We start from the raw sequence: 15,959 nt of genomic DNA, 5'->3' as shown, positions 1-15,959 counted from the left end.
TCTGCCAGACAACCAGAAAAGGAAGCTTTTAAGTCTGCTGTCAAATGATCACAGTGTCTCCACTGAGGAAAACAACATCATTTACTCTACTGTGATGTTTGTCCAGTATCCATATGATCAAAGTATCTGACAAACTGTGAAATCCGCTGATGTCCACCCTCCTGATGCGGGAGGGCTGGTGGGTGTGCTCATCAAATCACATACTGACATAAATGCTTGTCTGGTGAACTATCTCCAGTTGTCGTCCCCCATTCTTTGAAGTATTTGTCCTTGTATCGAAACCTGCGTCATTCCACATCGTGTTCATAGGTGTAAATATAAAGATCACATATCTTTAAAAGACATGATTAGCTAGCCATAGGAAAGAGTGGAATGTTAATTTCTCTCTTCTGGCCCCTGCTTGAATTTGTATTTTATACATGATCCATCTAGCCAATGAAGGTTCACTTAACTGTGCTCCATTGACTTTAAGAATGCCAGTTCATCATCTGGTTTTCTTTGGGAACACTGTTTTAAGGATCATTTGAGGTCAAGGTCCCAATTCTGACTGATTTCTTTATGCTTGGTCTGTATAGATTACTGTTATAAAGTAAATAAACGGCATGGAAGCTACTGAAAGGAACAGGGGTACCACATGCTAGCAAAACAGGGAAGGAAACTGATTGGCCTGCATGGAAGTTGGCCAGTTTGGAACAAACATATAGGGACCTGTGGATGAGTCACTGTATATAACAACAGTGCACAAACTTAATATTTAATTCCGAACTGCTGCTAATGTATTCAGAAATTGAAAAAGGGAATATGGGAAAATCTGAGCGTTTCCGTGTTTGAAACTGAATGCCAAAAAAATTGACCAACAACAAATGTTTTATTGTATAAATTCAGTGCAAATAACACAAGTAGTGAGATGATTTTAAAACGGATTTTTTTTATATGAATGATTGTTTCAGAATTGTACATATTGTGTAAGATCTCAGCAATTAAATGTCTGTTCTGACATGAATCTTGGGTTTGCTAACAGGTTTACAACACTCTTTCCACTGCAGGAGGACGATGCAATGTTTTTGCCTCTAAAAGTGCAGCTCTCTTGACAAAACGCAGACACTGGAAATCTTTAATTATGTCTGGATTTGGTGAATTGGTGTAGAGACTCCGGGTTGCTAGGTACAAAACAAGCAAAAACATTGCATCACAAAGGCTTGAGCAAATGCCCTTGACCATTTTTGTGTTCCATAACATTTTGACAGTGTTAAGAAATGGATCCCAAAAAGATGCAATTCACTAATGTTCAAAATGATGTATATATATCCCTCTTTTTTTTTTCTTTTTTTTTTTAGATCAAAATAAAGACGAGTCATTATCCAGAACAACTGAAAATGTGTCTTTTTTTCTTTTAACTACATCTGTGCATCTATTTTTTAATCCACTCTCAATAATACTGTACAGCATGTGGAAAATCTTGCATTTGATTGTATATTTTCATCATTGTGGGGCTGCACAAATATCCTTAAAGAGCAGATCTCCAAGCAGAGCGATGGGCAGGGCTTAGTACTGTGACTCCGCAGAGCCAGGATGTGGGACTGTGTGGAGTATCTTCACCAGTTGCAGCAGGGCCTGGATGGGCTCTGTCAGGTCATGGTCTGGTATCAGCTGGCTGGCCTGCAAGGCTGTGCTGCCAAATCCCTGCGCCTGGCACACAGAAACAAACACAGCAACTGCAGCTGTTAAACCCTCCCGAGAGAGTAAATCTGCCTTATATAATGATATCACTGAAATTGGACCGCAACCCAGTTGACTTATTTACCCCACTTTACCCTTTAGTAAGCTGGTCTGCTGGGCTGTTATGTTATCCCCAATAATTAGGAACGTTTTGAGCAGCATTCATAAAAATAGCTGCAATTTGTTAATAGGGGTTTCAGTATTATATAGCCGGGTCAATAACACTTTTTCTTTTGGTAATTTTTCTTCCATTCACTAGCACAGTGACTTTTAAAGCAAACAATGAAGACATGACTGATGTGCAGACTTTCAGCATTAAATTGAGGGGTTTATCCCAAATACTGCATTCACTGTTTTAATGGAATTGCAGCCATTTTTATACCCAGTCCCCCCATTTCCAGAGCCTCAGTAACTGGACAAATTACTGACAAACAGTTTCATGCCTGGGTGAGGCCTGTGTTCTTTCATGTTTTCTGGATCTAAATATCTGAATTTGATTTTCTGATTTTTCTGAAAATAAAATTAAAAAATATATAAAAGTAGATAGATGAAAGCAAGATAAACCAGAAAGATGAGAGGAGAGAATTATGGAAAAAGATGGAAACAGCCTGTGACCTGAAGCATACCACATCGTCTGTCAAACACAGTGTAGGTGATGTCATGGCATGGGCATGTATGGCTGCCAGTGGAACCAGGTCACTGGTTTTCATTGTTTATGTGGCTGCTGATAAAAGGAGCAGGATGAATTGTGAAGTATATTTGCCCATACTCTCTGCTTAGATTCAGGCAAATGCTGCAAAACCAATCAGACAGCTCACAATGGATAATGACCCCAAAGCAAACTGCAAAAGGAACTCAAAGAAATGAGATATTACTCAGTGGCCAAGTCAAGTCACCTAATTTAAACCAAATAGCAAGCGTTTCAGTTAAAAATGTATCCTTATCCAAAAACCTGGACATAAGTGCATCTACCCACAGCTCCCTCAATACCATATACAAAAGCTGATAAGACTACAGATAGGCTCTGTTATCTAATGTTCAGAGAAACTACTTATATTTTCCTCAAAATAATAATGCATCCAAATCGTGATAACTGCTTGTTCTTACACTGATGTACTTTTATAAGTACAGCACTAAGACAAAAACCCAGAGACCTGTAACATTAACATTACTTTACACAATACCAACTGTGAAACAGTATCACTCTGTAGTGAATACAAGGAGAAAAATCATGATTTAACCAGGGTACCATGGCACACGTGCACACACACACACACACACACACACACACACACACACACACACACACACACACACACACACACACACACATATATATGGTTGGTGTAGCTGTTGATTGAGTAAAAGAATATCTAAGTGCACTGGATCTTGCCCTGCCTATAAGCCACAAAATAAAAATAAACGCTGTGAAAAAAAAAATCCACGTGTATCATTGCTTGTTACATGCTTTATCCTATGTTTACTTGACCTTAGAAGTAGGATCCCATCAGCCATCCCATCCCGTACCAGCCTGATACATAACATGTTTTGCTGTTTGCTGTGCACATAGACCGCTATGGCTTTATCTGCCTTGTCGCCTGACATCTCAAACTGACACACACAAAGAGCTGCAGCTTTAAGAAGAGACTGGAAATCAAGGCCGCAGTCAGAGCATTGAGACAGTCCCATTAGCTAGTGCTAAGTCCCACCTTATCGTGAGACTTAGCAGTAGACAAATAGAGATAATCCCATCTTCAGACAACACAAGTAGGAAATAGGGAAATGGGGAAATGGGTCACGGTGGCAAACTAAACTTCTAATACCTCACCAGGTGGCTCACCTTGAGGAAGTCTCCTCCTAGGAACGACAACATGGCCAGGCAGTGGGCCACCACTGCAATCCGTGCTGGGTCTTTTCTGGTGTCTTTCTGCTCAAATTCCAACATAGTTCTCAACATCTCATCCACTTCAACTCGCTCGGCTTTGTCTGATTGAAAGGCATGGACACAAAAAAAAGCATGTCGTCTAGTTTACTGTGGTCTCAAACATGCTTTACCACCTCAAACAATGAAAGAAAGCAAGTGACATGCATGTGTTCAAGTTTGATCAAAACATGTATGTCTGTGTTGTCCTTGTAAACATCCCAGATAGCTTGGGAAACTGTTTGACAGGCTTAGCATTATATGTAGGGCAGCAGCTGTGATACAGGGCAGTGACATGGATGCTGCACAGCCACAGTAGTGTCAGCATGGGTCTCTAGTCAGCTCTAAGCAAGCTTGCATAAATCTGGGGTTTAGCTTTCACATTGCACAGCAAGACACACTCCAAATATAGAAGTGTCGACCTTATTTTTTCAGTGACACTCCAGTGGAGCTGTTGGCTGTTGACAGTTTGGAGCATGAATGATGGACTGGTGATGTTATTGTCTGATTCTGCTGAACCGCTGAATCGACTAGATTGGTTTTATAACCTTTTTATACCATATATACAAAACATATATGCAGAGTGGCTGCAACAAACCATAAAAGGAGTCCACCGGTGGATTTTGGATGCTTTCTTTGCGAGTCTCGAGAAGTCTGGTCAGGTGACGGTGCCAAATACGTGCCACCTACAATATGAGCAAAAGAACGTAAAAGGCATAGAAGATAAATTTTGTCTCAAGGGCAATGAGAACATAACTGACCTCAGAGTACAAGGAATGAACAGTGGGTATCTTCCCCTGCTTGGTAAACACATCAGCCATGAGAAAGTAGCCCCGAGAGGTGACTGTGCTATCCAGACCATACTCCTCAGTGGCAAAGTAGATCTGGGGAAATCAAGTTATATACATACTGATGCATACGACACAAAACATGTGCAAAATGCTTGTTGTTCCATTCTCTGTTAAAATGATCTCACGCTGCTTAAGTAATGTTGAGGTCCAGGTTTTGGGGAGGCTAGTCCGTAACTGATCTTGTTCCATTGTTTGTTGTTCTAACCAGGTTTGCTTTTACTGCACTTGCAGTGTGTTTGAGCATCAATGTCATGCTGATAAACTAATCAGACACTTTCCAGATGCTTTTGAATGGTGGTATTTGACTGCTATCATTATTCCATCAATTTTGACAAGATCCAAATCATCGCTCCACCATGTTTTACAGATGACTGTAGACACTCCTCAGGTTTTTCTCATTGTTTCCCTTCCTTAAAAATTTCGGCTTGTCAGCCTTCAACTGCAACTATTTTCAATGGTTGATAAACAGTAGATGGATCAACTCAAGGGCCAGATGGTTCTCTTAGGATATGTGACAAGTAGATCGTTTTTCTAGGCCACTTCTTCTTTTGAGTTCCCCTTTTCCAGTTTCCTCATTTTTCTTTTAGGACACACAGCACATCAGGACAAGATATGCCAAGTTTTCAGCTCTTCAGAAATCACTTTGTTAGTGCAAAAATACTAGTTTGTGCCTCCCACATTGTGCTGTCTTTGGCATTTTTCATAGCTTCAAAAATGATGTGCTTTTGTGAGAGGCTGCTAGTAACAAAGTACCTGGACAATGAAAGTGGCTCTTTGCTAAGTTGTCTGCTTTGTGTAGACATAACACCGGTTCATATCATTGAGTTAGGTGCCATTGTTATGCTTGAGTGATTCACGGGTCAATGTTAAATGGCTTAACAAACAAGCAAAAAAAAACCCTCATTCTTGTGAGAAGAGTCAGGTACAAGGACTGGATTAAAATGAGTAAAAAGAAAACTTTGAAAACTATTGCTCAACATCCCTTTAAAATTCCAAGAAACTCTAATTCAATACACAATACTGTATCGTACTCAAAAAAACATGCTCGAGCAATAAACAAGCCATTATGGATTTCATTTGGTTAGCAAATGGCTTCTGCTCCTCACAATATCAATAAAGTTATGAAACAGTTAATGTGCTAATTATGACACAGACATCATTTGCAAAGTTATGCAACGCAGTATCCAGGTCTCCAGCCGCCACATGGAGGCGGCCCAGGCTCCTGTGGAGCTGGTGGTGGATTGTGAGACCACATTTTGGACTCTTCAACACTGCCCACTCTGCCTGGGACAGGAAATCTGCCACAAGGTCTAGATTACCCAAACCTGGAGATGCACACACACACACACACGGTCATGTATGAAACACCACACGATAAGAGAACATTTAAACTGAGAAGCCGTTTTGTGCTTGTTTCTCACCCATGTTGGCTTCAGCCAGCAGCAGGTAGGCAGGGACCAGCTGGACGGTGTTAGGGCCATGAACGTCTATGGAACAGCGCAGGCAGAGCTGAGCAGCAGGCAGAGCCTCTTGGTGTTTTCCCTCAGATAGCTTACTTTGAGCCACCAACCTGCAAATCTCAATAAGCTCTACCTATATAAGAAATCAAATCCAAGATAGGCATCAAATTAAAATATCTTATTTCCTCTTAAAATAAAACACTATCAAGTTGTCTATACACTAATGCCTCTATTTGACTGTTCCTCTCAGCTGTAACACATATTTTTTCCAGAATCTATATTCCAAAATTAGGAGCTACAACCCAGACCTGGACTTTGTGCACCACAAGGACAAATCATATAAAGAAAAAGGGAAAATAAACCATTCAAGGAATAATAATATAGTCTTTTTTTGTATTGTCTTTGACAGTAAGAAATGCAACCTAGACTCAAACTTCATATTTTTTTTCTCCTAATATATGGTGCCAGTGATTTCCACGCATCCTCACCTTTTTAATTTGTGTTTCAGTGTGACTGGTCTGTCGGAGACTGCAGAGTGTCAGGGCGCGGATGGGAACAAGCAGCTGACAAATTCTCTCGTGGATCCCCACCCAGTCAGCCTGCTGGTGCTCTGCAGCACTGGATGTTTTAAAAACCCACAGGTCATTCAGTCATATTTATATTCTCTTAAGCCACCTCAGGACTTTGTGAGAAGCATTTTTATGCATAATAAGTCTCCCTCTTGCACACTGAGACTGATGTTTTCCTGGCAATGAAGCTATTGATAAAGAATCACGATTTATGACATAAGCTGACCTGCAGCTCATACTTGTTGTGGATGATTTAAACATATGGATCAGGCTCACCTCTCTTGTCCAGACAGATACTATTATGTGTGCTTGACAGTAAAAATCTCTGTGCAGTAACAGCTTGTTTGGATTCTGCTAACATTTTCAGGGCAGAGTCTCTCTGATTCAGGAGATATCATCTGAGTACACAGAGGGCATACGAAATTATATGCCATTACATAACTGGTCTGTAATTTTGTTCATCTGGCTCTCCTCTTCTGCACACTTGTGTGGAAACTGTCCTGCTTTTCAGCTGAGTTTTTCCCCCCTACTGTGAAAAATGTGCGCTCATTCCAGTGTACTTGTGGTGAGAAGCAGCGAGCTGGAAATCTGACCATGTCATATCAACAGTAGCACTGACACAGCTTGTGCTTGTGAGAGTACAGAGACAGACAGAAAGGCACACACAGAGATAAACACAAATCAAGTGGTCTCTTCAGGATGTACTCTCTTGTCCCCGCTGAGTTTTCTATGCAAAATACACCAAACAATCACCACACACATGACTCGCATGCCAAAGTAGGATGACTTAAGACTAACCATTTTACCCTAAAGCCCTATTCCATGTGTATTACTTTGGCTCAATCCATGACTGGGAATAGCTTAGTATGCTTGCTTCACGTGTAATTAAAGATTTTAAGAATCCTGAGAACCTGATTCTTATTGTCTGACATATATGTGTACCTATATTTATATCTGTTTGTTTTTTTTAATAAAACCAAAAATTGTGCCTCTCATTCACCCATTTTAAAGACTGAAAGGATGGCAGCCACAATAAGTATCTGTAAGCTGCCTGAGACTGGCTTTAGTTGCTCATCCCTTTCCATAAATCCCCACAGGGAGTGATCTCGCCACATGCTCTTCTTCACTACCCACAGTGTGTGCCAACGGGGAAACTGCCCAGCACCATGTTATGGTCTGGAACCGCATATAAAACAGTGTCAAAGAAGGTAACGTCGGGTTTACATAAAAGCTGAAGCTCAGCAAATTATATTATGAAAACAACACGCAGGCAAAAGAACAAAAATAAGCGTTGTGGTAATGTATTTTCCAGCTGTTCCGCTCCCTCCTCATGACAATCACACTAAAACGCCCTCCTTACCGACGTGTTATGTATGTGTGAGCGTGGGAGGGGGGAAAAACATGGCGAACGCTGCCACCTAGCGTCCAACCCGTAAACACGGTTCTGACCAAACCATATAAACTAAACACAATACACGCCTTTAAAAAAATCTATCTATCTATCTATCTATCTATCTATCTATCTATCTATCTATCTATCTATCTATCTATCTATCTATCTATCTATCTATCTATCTATGAATAACGGGTCAGTCGTTAGCACGGGCATCGCTCTGCCACAGCTCGGATAAACTGAGCTTACCAGTAAAAAGTCACTCGACACTTGCTACATTGCAGGCGGGCTTCTCTTTGGCAAAGCTCGCAGAACTTTTCCGCTCCTTTGGGCAAGGCAAGAGGAATGATCGCGGACGCTTGAGATTCAGCTTCCATTATTGCTACGAAGCTTGTTTATGAGTCGATATGAGCTTAATTTTGCAACATAAAAAGCAGCTTTTAAGCTATTAGCTTCCAAAGCTAGTACCAGTTAGGGTTCCCTGTTTAGTTTATGGTTGACATGGCAACAGCCTCAGCAGTTTCCCTCCCTGATGTAAAGCTGGTTTGAAAACATAAAAGAGACTTAAAGCTTTGTGGTTTTGTCTGATATTTATTAAGAATATATATATATATATATATATATATATATATATATATATATATATATATATATATATATATATATATATATATATATATATATATATATATATACATAAAAAAATATTAGGGGAATAGGCAAATTAAAATAAATTCAAATGCCTCTTAATAAGGCCAGTGTCACTTACTTATGGATTACTTTATGTGGTTAGCACATGACAGTGAACAGTAAGTGAATAACAAAATACTATTTGCAGTGAAAATGTCTCAAAATAGGCAAGCATTAAACCTTTTAAAAGTTTTTTTTTCCTCTCAGCATACATGTCTATACAAATAAAAACAGCAACATTTTAAGAAACATAACATAGGCACGTGCCTCTTTCCAACAATAGGTGGGGTTGACATTGTGTTCCTTTTTTTAGATCACTACTTCTTGCGCAGATGGATGTATAAGACGCCGCTACACAGCAACAATGGGACACACACCCAAGCCAGGATGAAGCAGTAGCCAAAGTGTCCTGTCAGCTTTTTTTCAAGGATTTCCTTGTTGTGTATTGCGTAGATGAGCGCTGCAGAAAAGGCTGTCAGGCCTAAAACACATACACAAAAAAAACATACACACAATAATAATTGGTTAATGGGTCAGATAGTAGAAACGTTTGTAGTGTTAGTACCTACTAATTAGGTCACATAAAGTATAGTGGGAGCAACAACAGCATATACTTTGGATGACCAACACAGATCCATGCCATTCATATTTTATCAGGAGTAGCGGTTACTGCCTCAAAGAAGACATTTAAAAACAGAGGTGATCTCAAATATTTCAGGTGACATGTTTAAAAAAAATAAATGCACATATTGTAAGTGACAGAGGAGAGGGAGGTCTGGGGATCTCTGCTTAGACTCCCACCCCTGCTTTCCAGATAAGTGTCATAAAATAGATGGATATATTATTATCCTTAATATTATTATTTTAATAGTATAAGTCATATGATTACAAAAAAACAAACTTCAGCATTAATCTACCTGATACCTTTCCACAAGTTAGTTATTGTAATAGGCTTGAGTAGCATAATAATAAGCACTCTTTAATTTGTCATAGTTTTCAAATGCCCTGATCACACAGTGGCACTATATTTTGCAAGCTACTTCACTCCACTGTTACCTGCAAAGATTTGACACAATCCGGTGAAGTAGAAGAGACCGCCCCTAGACATGGTGAACAGCAGACCCAGGAACACCAGGAAGGAGACCGATGAGAAGACCACTGAGAGAACCATTAAGACCTGCACTGCCTGGAGCCATTCTGAAGAAGTAAACCATTCCCTGAGTCATATTTTTACCTTCGATGGAGAGCTATTTCATTTTACAGCAATATACAATCTGGAACAAAAACTTACGAGTTTCAGTGTTGGGTGAACACAGCCAGCTTTCTGTGGAGTTGTCATACCTGCAGCTGTGCCATAGGTCTGAGGTTTCCATCCCTTCCCACACCCACCAAGACTTAAAAAAGAGATCAGACATTACACACAGAGTCAGCTATTTCACACATACGAAAAATAAACACTCACCACTTCCTAAAGTTGACTGTTACCTTCTCCATGGTTGCAATAATCAGGATTGCCAGAGTGATGAGATGCAGCAGGGTGACAAACATCAGCAGGTACGGCATTTTTAATTACCTGCCAAAATCAAACGCAACATTTTTTTAGGTTTCCTGAGCCATTGGCATCCGGCGCAGTAAAGGAAATTGTGTGTGAAGCTTTTAATGTGTTTGTTGGTTCCACAGTGAAAGCCAGTGTTGGGCACCTTTCCTGTTTTTGAAACTTTAAATGGAAAAATCTGAGGAGCTGAACAGAGTTTTCTCTGTATTACATAAGACCACAGAGAAGTGATTTCTAAAACTTCTCTTTGACTGGGCATGTGTGTGTTTACAGCCTACTACAGCAAAATAACCTGTGTGGACCCAGTGAAATCTAAATGGCGCCAAAATAATTACTCAGTTAACCTCTCTGCTCCTCTGAAGGTTTCTTTCATCATGAAAGGGTTAATGGTCTGTAATTAATCCACATTTAAACGCGGATTGAATCCAAATCTACTTGTAAACTTGGAGTAAATCAGTCTGAGGGGAAAAAAGATTTGACATTGTACTTTAGTGTACCAAACTGCTAAACTGGCTGTCATAGCAGCTAATAGTTTAGAGTTCTTTTAATTTCATAATAAATAGAAATTCAAGGAGACAAAAAGCAGAGGAGGAGGAAGAAGGAGGCTTACAGGAAAAGAAGAAACAGGAAAAATTGCCTGTAAAGATCTTTATCTGAAGGAAAGGACAATTTGGAGGGGCGGTGGAGTCATGATTACTCTCAAATTATGTCATTACGCTTGAGTTCACCCATCGCATTCAAGTGCAAAGAAATAATCAACTGAAAACGATCATTTTTGTGCGAGAAAACTTAAATACAGGCATTACAGTAACACAGCATGTGATACAATCACTGCCTTTAGCCAGGCTGATAACTGACGTGGTCTACAAATTGTTAAATGTGATGAAATGTTATGTTGTTTGTACCTTGTTAAATTACATGATTTAACAAGATATTTAGAGAAGTTGCATCAAAATTCAAAGAAAGCTCTACTTACCCTGGATGAGGCTTATTCACTTGAACTAGATCTCAGCAGCTTAGCAGCAGCTTCCCCGCTCTACACTATAGTAGCCCCTCTTGGTGGTCCACTCTTTTCTCGCTTAGCCACACCCCCTTTATTTTGGTCACTTACTCCCAAAGTTTCCAGGGTGAACGCCTATTTCCTCTCTTCAGCACAGAGCTCCCTTTTGCCCTGACTCGTCACCATCCAAAAAAAGTCTCAAGTGAGACCCGCCTATATGCAGTGGAGACACATAAAACCACATGAAAAGATTTTTTCAGTAAACAGACCACTTAAAGTGCTCTCCGGTGTACGTGCTGCCCTACCTCACTCATTCATGTTGGTGTAGACATGAAAAATAAACACTCAGCTGCAACATAGCCAGTAGAGACTGCGCTTGTCGCACATAGAAAACGTGGGCGCGATAAAACAAATGGCATAGACTGTTCAGGCACTTATATTAATATGAAAAGACTGTTTAGAGCAAGGGTGTCAAACATAAGGCCACGGGAGCTAAAACTGACTCCAATCCAGCCCACGGCATGAGTCTGGAAAATGTGAAGGAAGGGATCAGTTTTGAACTTTAAACTATATTTTCTTAAGTTTGACATCTTTTTCTACATTCATACTACACAAAAGTAATAGAAAAACAATTAAGTGTGACAGAATAAGTTTTTAGACATTTGAATCTAGTTTTTAAGTAAGGATGTCTCTGAGTGATTAATGTTTTATAAACATTTTAATTTTGCACACATATATGATAGCCTGTGGTATATAACCACATAACTATTCAGTACATTTTTAAAGCCATAAAACACAAAACAGCCAACAAAACAGAGACTGTTCAGCTTCAAAGAAAAAGTAGTGCCTCAGCCCATCAGCCAACACTTTTCAAAAGGTGACATTTTTAATTTGAAGGCAAGTGGTGTCCCTCTCCAAAGTTTCACAGGGAGAGAGCAGAGTTGTTGCAGAGTGTTTGTAGACAAGTTATCGTCTTCTGTGCAAAATTTGGGCGACTGCAGCAATCTGCTAGCGACCAAAGTAATGTCAAGGAGATTTTACGGATACCTCTTTGTGACCAATTTCAACTTGCAACTGCCCTCTGGTAACCATTGTCAGCCAGGCTGGGCATATAGACTTATCCATCGCCTGGGTGAGTGGGGCCTTATTAATTTACCGTGGGGCTCAGGTGGGAGAGCGGGTTGTCTCCCAATTGTAATGGCAGTGGATCTGACTGTGACCCAGTCCAGATGTTGATAAGTAGGGCCAGGTGTTGCCTATCAAATGCACTTGATTTAAGAGATCCATGAACAACTATGATAGCTCTATAAAAGCTGAAGTTCTGGCAGCATTTAGCTGCATGCACACGATGTTAACACAATGCCACAATATTCTCAGGAGTGGACATTCCAGCAAAATTCATGCCAAGGTCAAACCATGCAATGCTTAGGGAAATTCCACAAAACCCAAGAGCTACATCTGAAACTCTACAAGTTCATGACAGCACAATTAGAAAAAGACTGAACAAGTATGGCGGTTTGTTTGGAAGTTTAAAAGCGCTGCCAAGAGAAAAGTTTCTTCTCTCTAAAAAACCCTAAAACAAAACATAGCAACACAGGATTGAAAGGTTGCACCTAAACAAATTCCAGCATTTCCCCAGGCCTGCAGTTTGTGGAAGTTATAACAAAGACCTATTTTCCCCAACAGATTTGTATAAATTTGGAGTAAAATAAATTTTTACTGCTGCAGGAAAGTCTGGAGGGTTGCTGGCCTAACAATGGCTTTTAGAGCTGTCCTCGGGGCTCTAAATAAAAGTGGATTAATCAAGGAGCATGACCATCCAGTTTATTTTTCCTGTGAATGTTATGATCAGCCCTTTTTGATTTGCTCTCCCTGTTCTGTTGATGACGTTTGGACTAGCTAATCATCATCAACGTTTTTTTAGGCTTTGGTTTTGGCAGATTCTTTGGATGGCAATGCTTTTAACACGACACTAAGTGAGCACTCTCCTCTGCTGTCACCCATTGCTGAACTTTCATCCCCAAAGCAGTAGGTGGCGATGTTGCGCTATGAGCCATAGCTCAACAGTCAGAACAGGGCCGCTTACATTAAACCAGTTATGATTTATATTATACTGGTTAAGTATTTGGCCTGCATTGTGTAACGTTCTTTTATTGTTAAGAAAACAATGAACTTGGTTTGAAAACAGAGTTTTGTTCTATGCAACGATGTACAAAGCAACTGTTGCTATGTTTTAGAGAGGCAACAGTGGAACTGAAGTCCATCACTCTACGGTGACAGACATTATTCAGCTGTGGAAACATTCAAGACTGCTGCCAATCTTTCTAGAAGTGGAAGTAGCAGCAAATTCACTGCAAGGTCAGACTATATCATGAATTAGCAAAAAAAACCCAAAAACCCAAGAGCTACATCTGAGACTCTTCTGACCTCCACTTCGTGAGAGCACGATTAGAAGAAGACTGAACAAGTATGGCTCGTTTGGAAGAGTGGAAAGTGTCTGACCTCTTAAAAAGAACATGGCAGCAGGGCTTAGGTTTGCAGTGTTGCATCTGAACCACGTTTGGACTTTTTGAACTATGTCCTTTGGCGAGATTAGACTAAAGTGGGGACATAATGCACAGCCCAAAGTTTGGGGAAAACCAAGCACGCCATCAGCACAAACACCTCGTACCAACTGTTAAGCACGGTGGTGGAGGAGTGAGGATTTGGGCTTTGATGTTGCAGTCACCAGACCTGGGAACCTTGCAGATAGTCTGTAAGGTGACAATGATGCAAGCACGCCCATGAATTGACAACACGGTTGCCGAAAAAGAAAATAATTATTGTGTTGCAATGCCCCAGTGGTGTGACCTTAAGAAAGTTTTGCAAAACTAAATACCCACAAACCTCAATGAACTGAAGCAACACTGCAAAGAAAAGTGTGCCAGAATTCCCCCACAATGATGTGAACGACTGATAAAGCAATACATAAAACGATTACTTCAAGATATTGCTGCTAAAGGTAGTACTACAAGCTACTGAGTCATGCGAAGACTTTCGTTTTCACATGATCCTTGAGTTTGGCGAGCCCGTGTGAATTGCAGCCTGTTTCCTATTCTTAGCTGACAGGAGTGTCACCCAGTGTGGTCTTCTGCAGCTGTAGCCAATGTGCTTCAAGGTTCGTTGTGCATTCAGAGATGCTCTTCTGCATACCTTGGTTGTAACAAGTGGATTCTTTGAGTTACTGTTGTCTGCTCTTTCACCTCTGACCTCAGCTTGGCGTCACGAAACCTCAATGAACTGAAGCATTGCTGCAAAGAGTGGGGTGAAATTCCCCCAGAATGATCTTAGACACAGATAACGTCATACAGAAAACCATTATGTCATGTTATTGCTGCTGCTACTACACACTACTAAATTGTGTGAAAACATTTTTTCTTTTATGACTGCATAATGATTCTCGATAAAAAGAAAAAGAGTAATAATGAAAGGGAGATTCCACTACAGTTGTGCCCAGGGTGGTGCCTATGTTGTATGTATTAGCAGGCTTTTCTTTGAACTGCAGCTACTGTTTATACATGCATTGTGAATTTCACAGTGATGATGTGAATGTTTTTTTTGAGGAATATTTGAGTAATGCTAGTTTAAACCGAGCACTTTATAAGAAGTTTTGCTTGTGTTTACATTTGTGGAATGAAGATGAAAGCAGTAACGCAGTAGTGGTTCAAGTTAACCCTAGCAGTGCTCTTGTGCCTTAGCACTTTGAGATGGCAATAAATACATATTTTGCATAAGTAACAACTAAAGAAATGATGATGTGTGTTTTATTACCTTTATGTCACTTTTCAAAGCAGGCACTTTTTATCCAGTGGAGAGGATGTGGTCCTTCTCCTCAGACCTGACATTGTCTGCCCACATTCAGGTCCAGTCCAAAAAGGGCTAGGCACGGCCTGTACCACCTCCGACAACTGAGGAAGTTCCGGGTCTCTCCAGTGATCCTCAAGACTTTCTATGCAGGCGCTGTGGAGAGCATCCTTACACAGAACATCGCATCCTGGTACGGGAACAGCTGTGTTAAGGATCAAAAAGCTCTTCAGAGAGTGATAGGCATGGCAGAACGCTGCTGCAGGGCTGCTCTCCCCTCCCTACAGGACATCTACACCAGGAGATGCTGGTTTAGAGCAGCTCAGATATTGGAGGACCCGTCCTGTCCCGGCAACAAACTATTCCAACTTCTGCAATCAGGCAGGTTTCGCACCATCCGGGCAAAAACAGAGACGCTCGAGAGGAGCTTCTATCCTCAGGCACAGCATCCATAAGCGACACATCCCAGCCTCATTCTTCTCAGCTTCACTACAGCACTAGACACTTTAACACCCACTCACACAATGTACATTTTCAGATTTTCAATTTAAAAATTTCCAGATTGTTTTATTTTATTTAATTCACTTAATGTACATAATGTTCTCTCTCTTTTTGCACAGTCGAGGAGTGTGTCAGGACACATCTCACTGTGTGTTGTACTCGTATAACTATGCATGTGACAAATAAAGGATCTTGAATCTTAAAAAAAATAAATCACAGAATCTGTGATTGATTTATAACAGTCTGTTTATTAAACAAGGTAAAGATACAAAGCTTTTTTTCCTTTTTTTTTTCCTTTTTTAAACACTGATAACCTTAGTTTAACTTCTCAGTCTTGGCTGTGCATATTTAGTTGTCTAGAAACTGTATATGAAACCACAATGCAAGACAGGAAAAAGTGTAATAAATCTACGCAATATCATTTCATAGAGAACGTGGGTTAAACAGTTATACAGAT

The 15,959-nt window shown here is 40.3% G+C and overlaps 2 protein-coding genes across 2 annotated transcripts; both read right to left on the bottom strand.

Annotated features, from left to right (window-relative positions):
* Window positions 1-1,304: 1,304 nt before the first annotated feature.
* On the bottom strand, window positions 1,305-8,399 carry zmynd12 (zinc finger, MYND-type containing 12). The gene is made up of 8 exons (XM_085392751.1): window positions 8,163-8,399; window positions 6,440-6,569; window positions 5,913-6,084; window positions 5,647-5,816; window positions 4,402-4,524; window positions 4,239-4,326; window positions 3,560-3,705; window positions 1,305-1,689 (listed from the first exon to the last, which is right to left on the bottom strand). The coding sequence occupies exons 1-8, from the start codon at window positions 8,288-8,290 to the stop codon at window positions 1,546-1,548; spliced, it is 1,101 nt and encodes a 366-aa protein (XP_085248877.1). The 5' UTR covers window positions 8,291-8,399; the 3' UTR covers window positions 1,305-1,545.
* A 214-nt stretch (window positions 8,400-8,613) lies between these two features.
* On the bottom strand, window positions 8,614-11,243 carry emp3b (epithelial membrane protein 3b (MAM blood group)). The gene is made up of 5 exons (XM_085393855.1): window positions 11,135-11,243; window positions 10,089-10,176; window positions 9,895-9,997; window positions 9,660-9,800; window positions 8,614-9,084 (listed from the first exon to the last, which is right to left on the bottom strand). The coding sequence occupies exons 2-5, from the start codon at window positions 10,164-10,166 to the stop codon at window positions 8,921-8,923; spliced, it is 486 nt and encodes a 161-aa protein (XP_085249981.1). The 5' UTR covers window positions 10,167-10,176; window positions 11,135-11,243; the 3' UTR covers window positions 8,614-8,920.
* Between the last annotated feature and the right edge of the window lie 4,716 nt (window positions 11,244-15,959).

Source organism: Rhamphochromis longiceps, linkage group LG20 (assembly GCF_057381845.1).
Source record: "Rhamphochromis longiceps isolate RC_006_pf linkage group LG20, R_longiceps_female_GT1.1, whole genome shotgun sequence".
Taxonomy (NCBI): Eukaryota; Metazoa; Chordata; class Actinopteri; order Cichliformes; family Cichlidae; genus Rhamphochromis; species Rhamphochromis longiceps.
The sequence above is the reverse complement of the archived record's forward strand: the minus strand, read 5'-3'. Positions and strand labels throughout refer to the sequence as shown.

What these genes read in the sequence shown, in the direction of transcription:
- emp3b (XM_085393855.1), bottom strand. Translation starts at nt 10,166, where the DNA reads ATGCCGTACCTGCTGATGTTTGTCACCCTGCTGCATCTCATCACTCTG. An exon ending in TTATTGCAACCATGGAGAAG is followed by an intron (nt 9,998 to 10,088) that starts GTAACAGTCAAC and finishes CTCTTTTTTAAG; the next exon opens with TCTTGGTGGGTGTGGGAAGG. An exon ending in ATTGTGTCAAATCTTTGCAG is followed by an intron (nt 9,085 to 9,659) that starts GTAACAGTGGAG and finishes TATGTGTTTTAG; the next exon opens with GCCTGACAGCCTTTTCTGCA.
- zmynd12 (XM_085392751.1), bottom strand. Translation starts at nt 8,290, where the DNA reads ATGGAAGCTGAATCTCAAGCGTCCGCGATCATTCCTCTTGCCTTGCCC. An exon ending in TGTCGAGTGACTTTTTACTG is followed by an intron (nt 6,570 to 8,162) that starts GTAAGCTCAGTT and finishes TAAAACATCCAG; the next exon opens with TGCTGCAGAGCACCAGCAGG. An exon ending in TAGGAGGAGACTTCCTCAAG is followed by an intron (nt 1,690 to 3,559) that starts GTGAGCCACCTG and finishes TCTGTGTGCCAG; the next exon opens with GCGCAGGGATTTGGCAGCAC.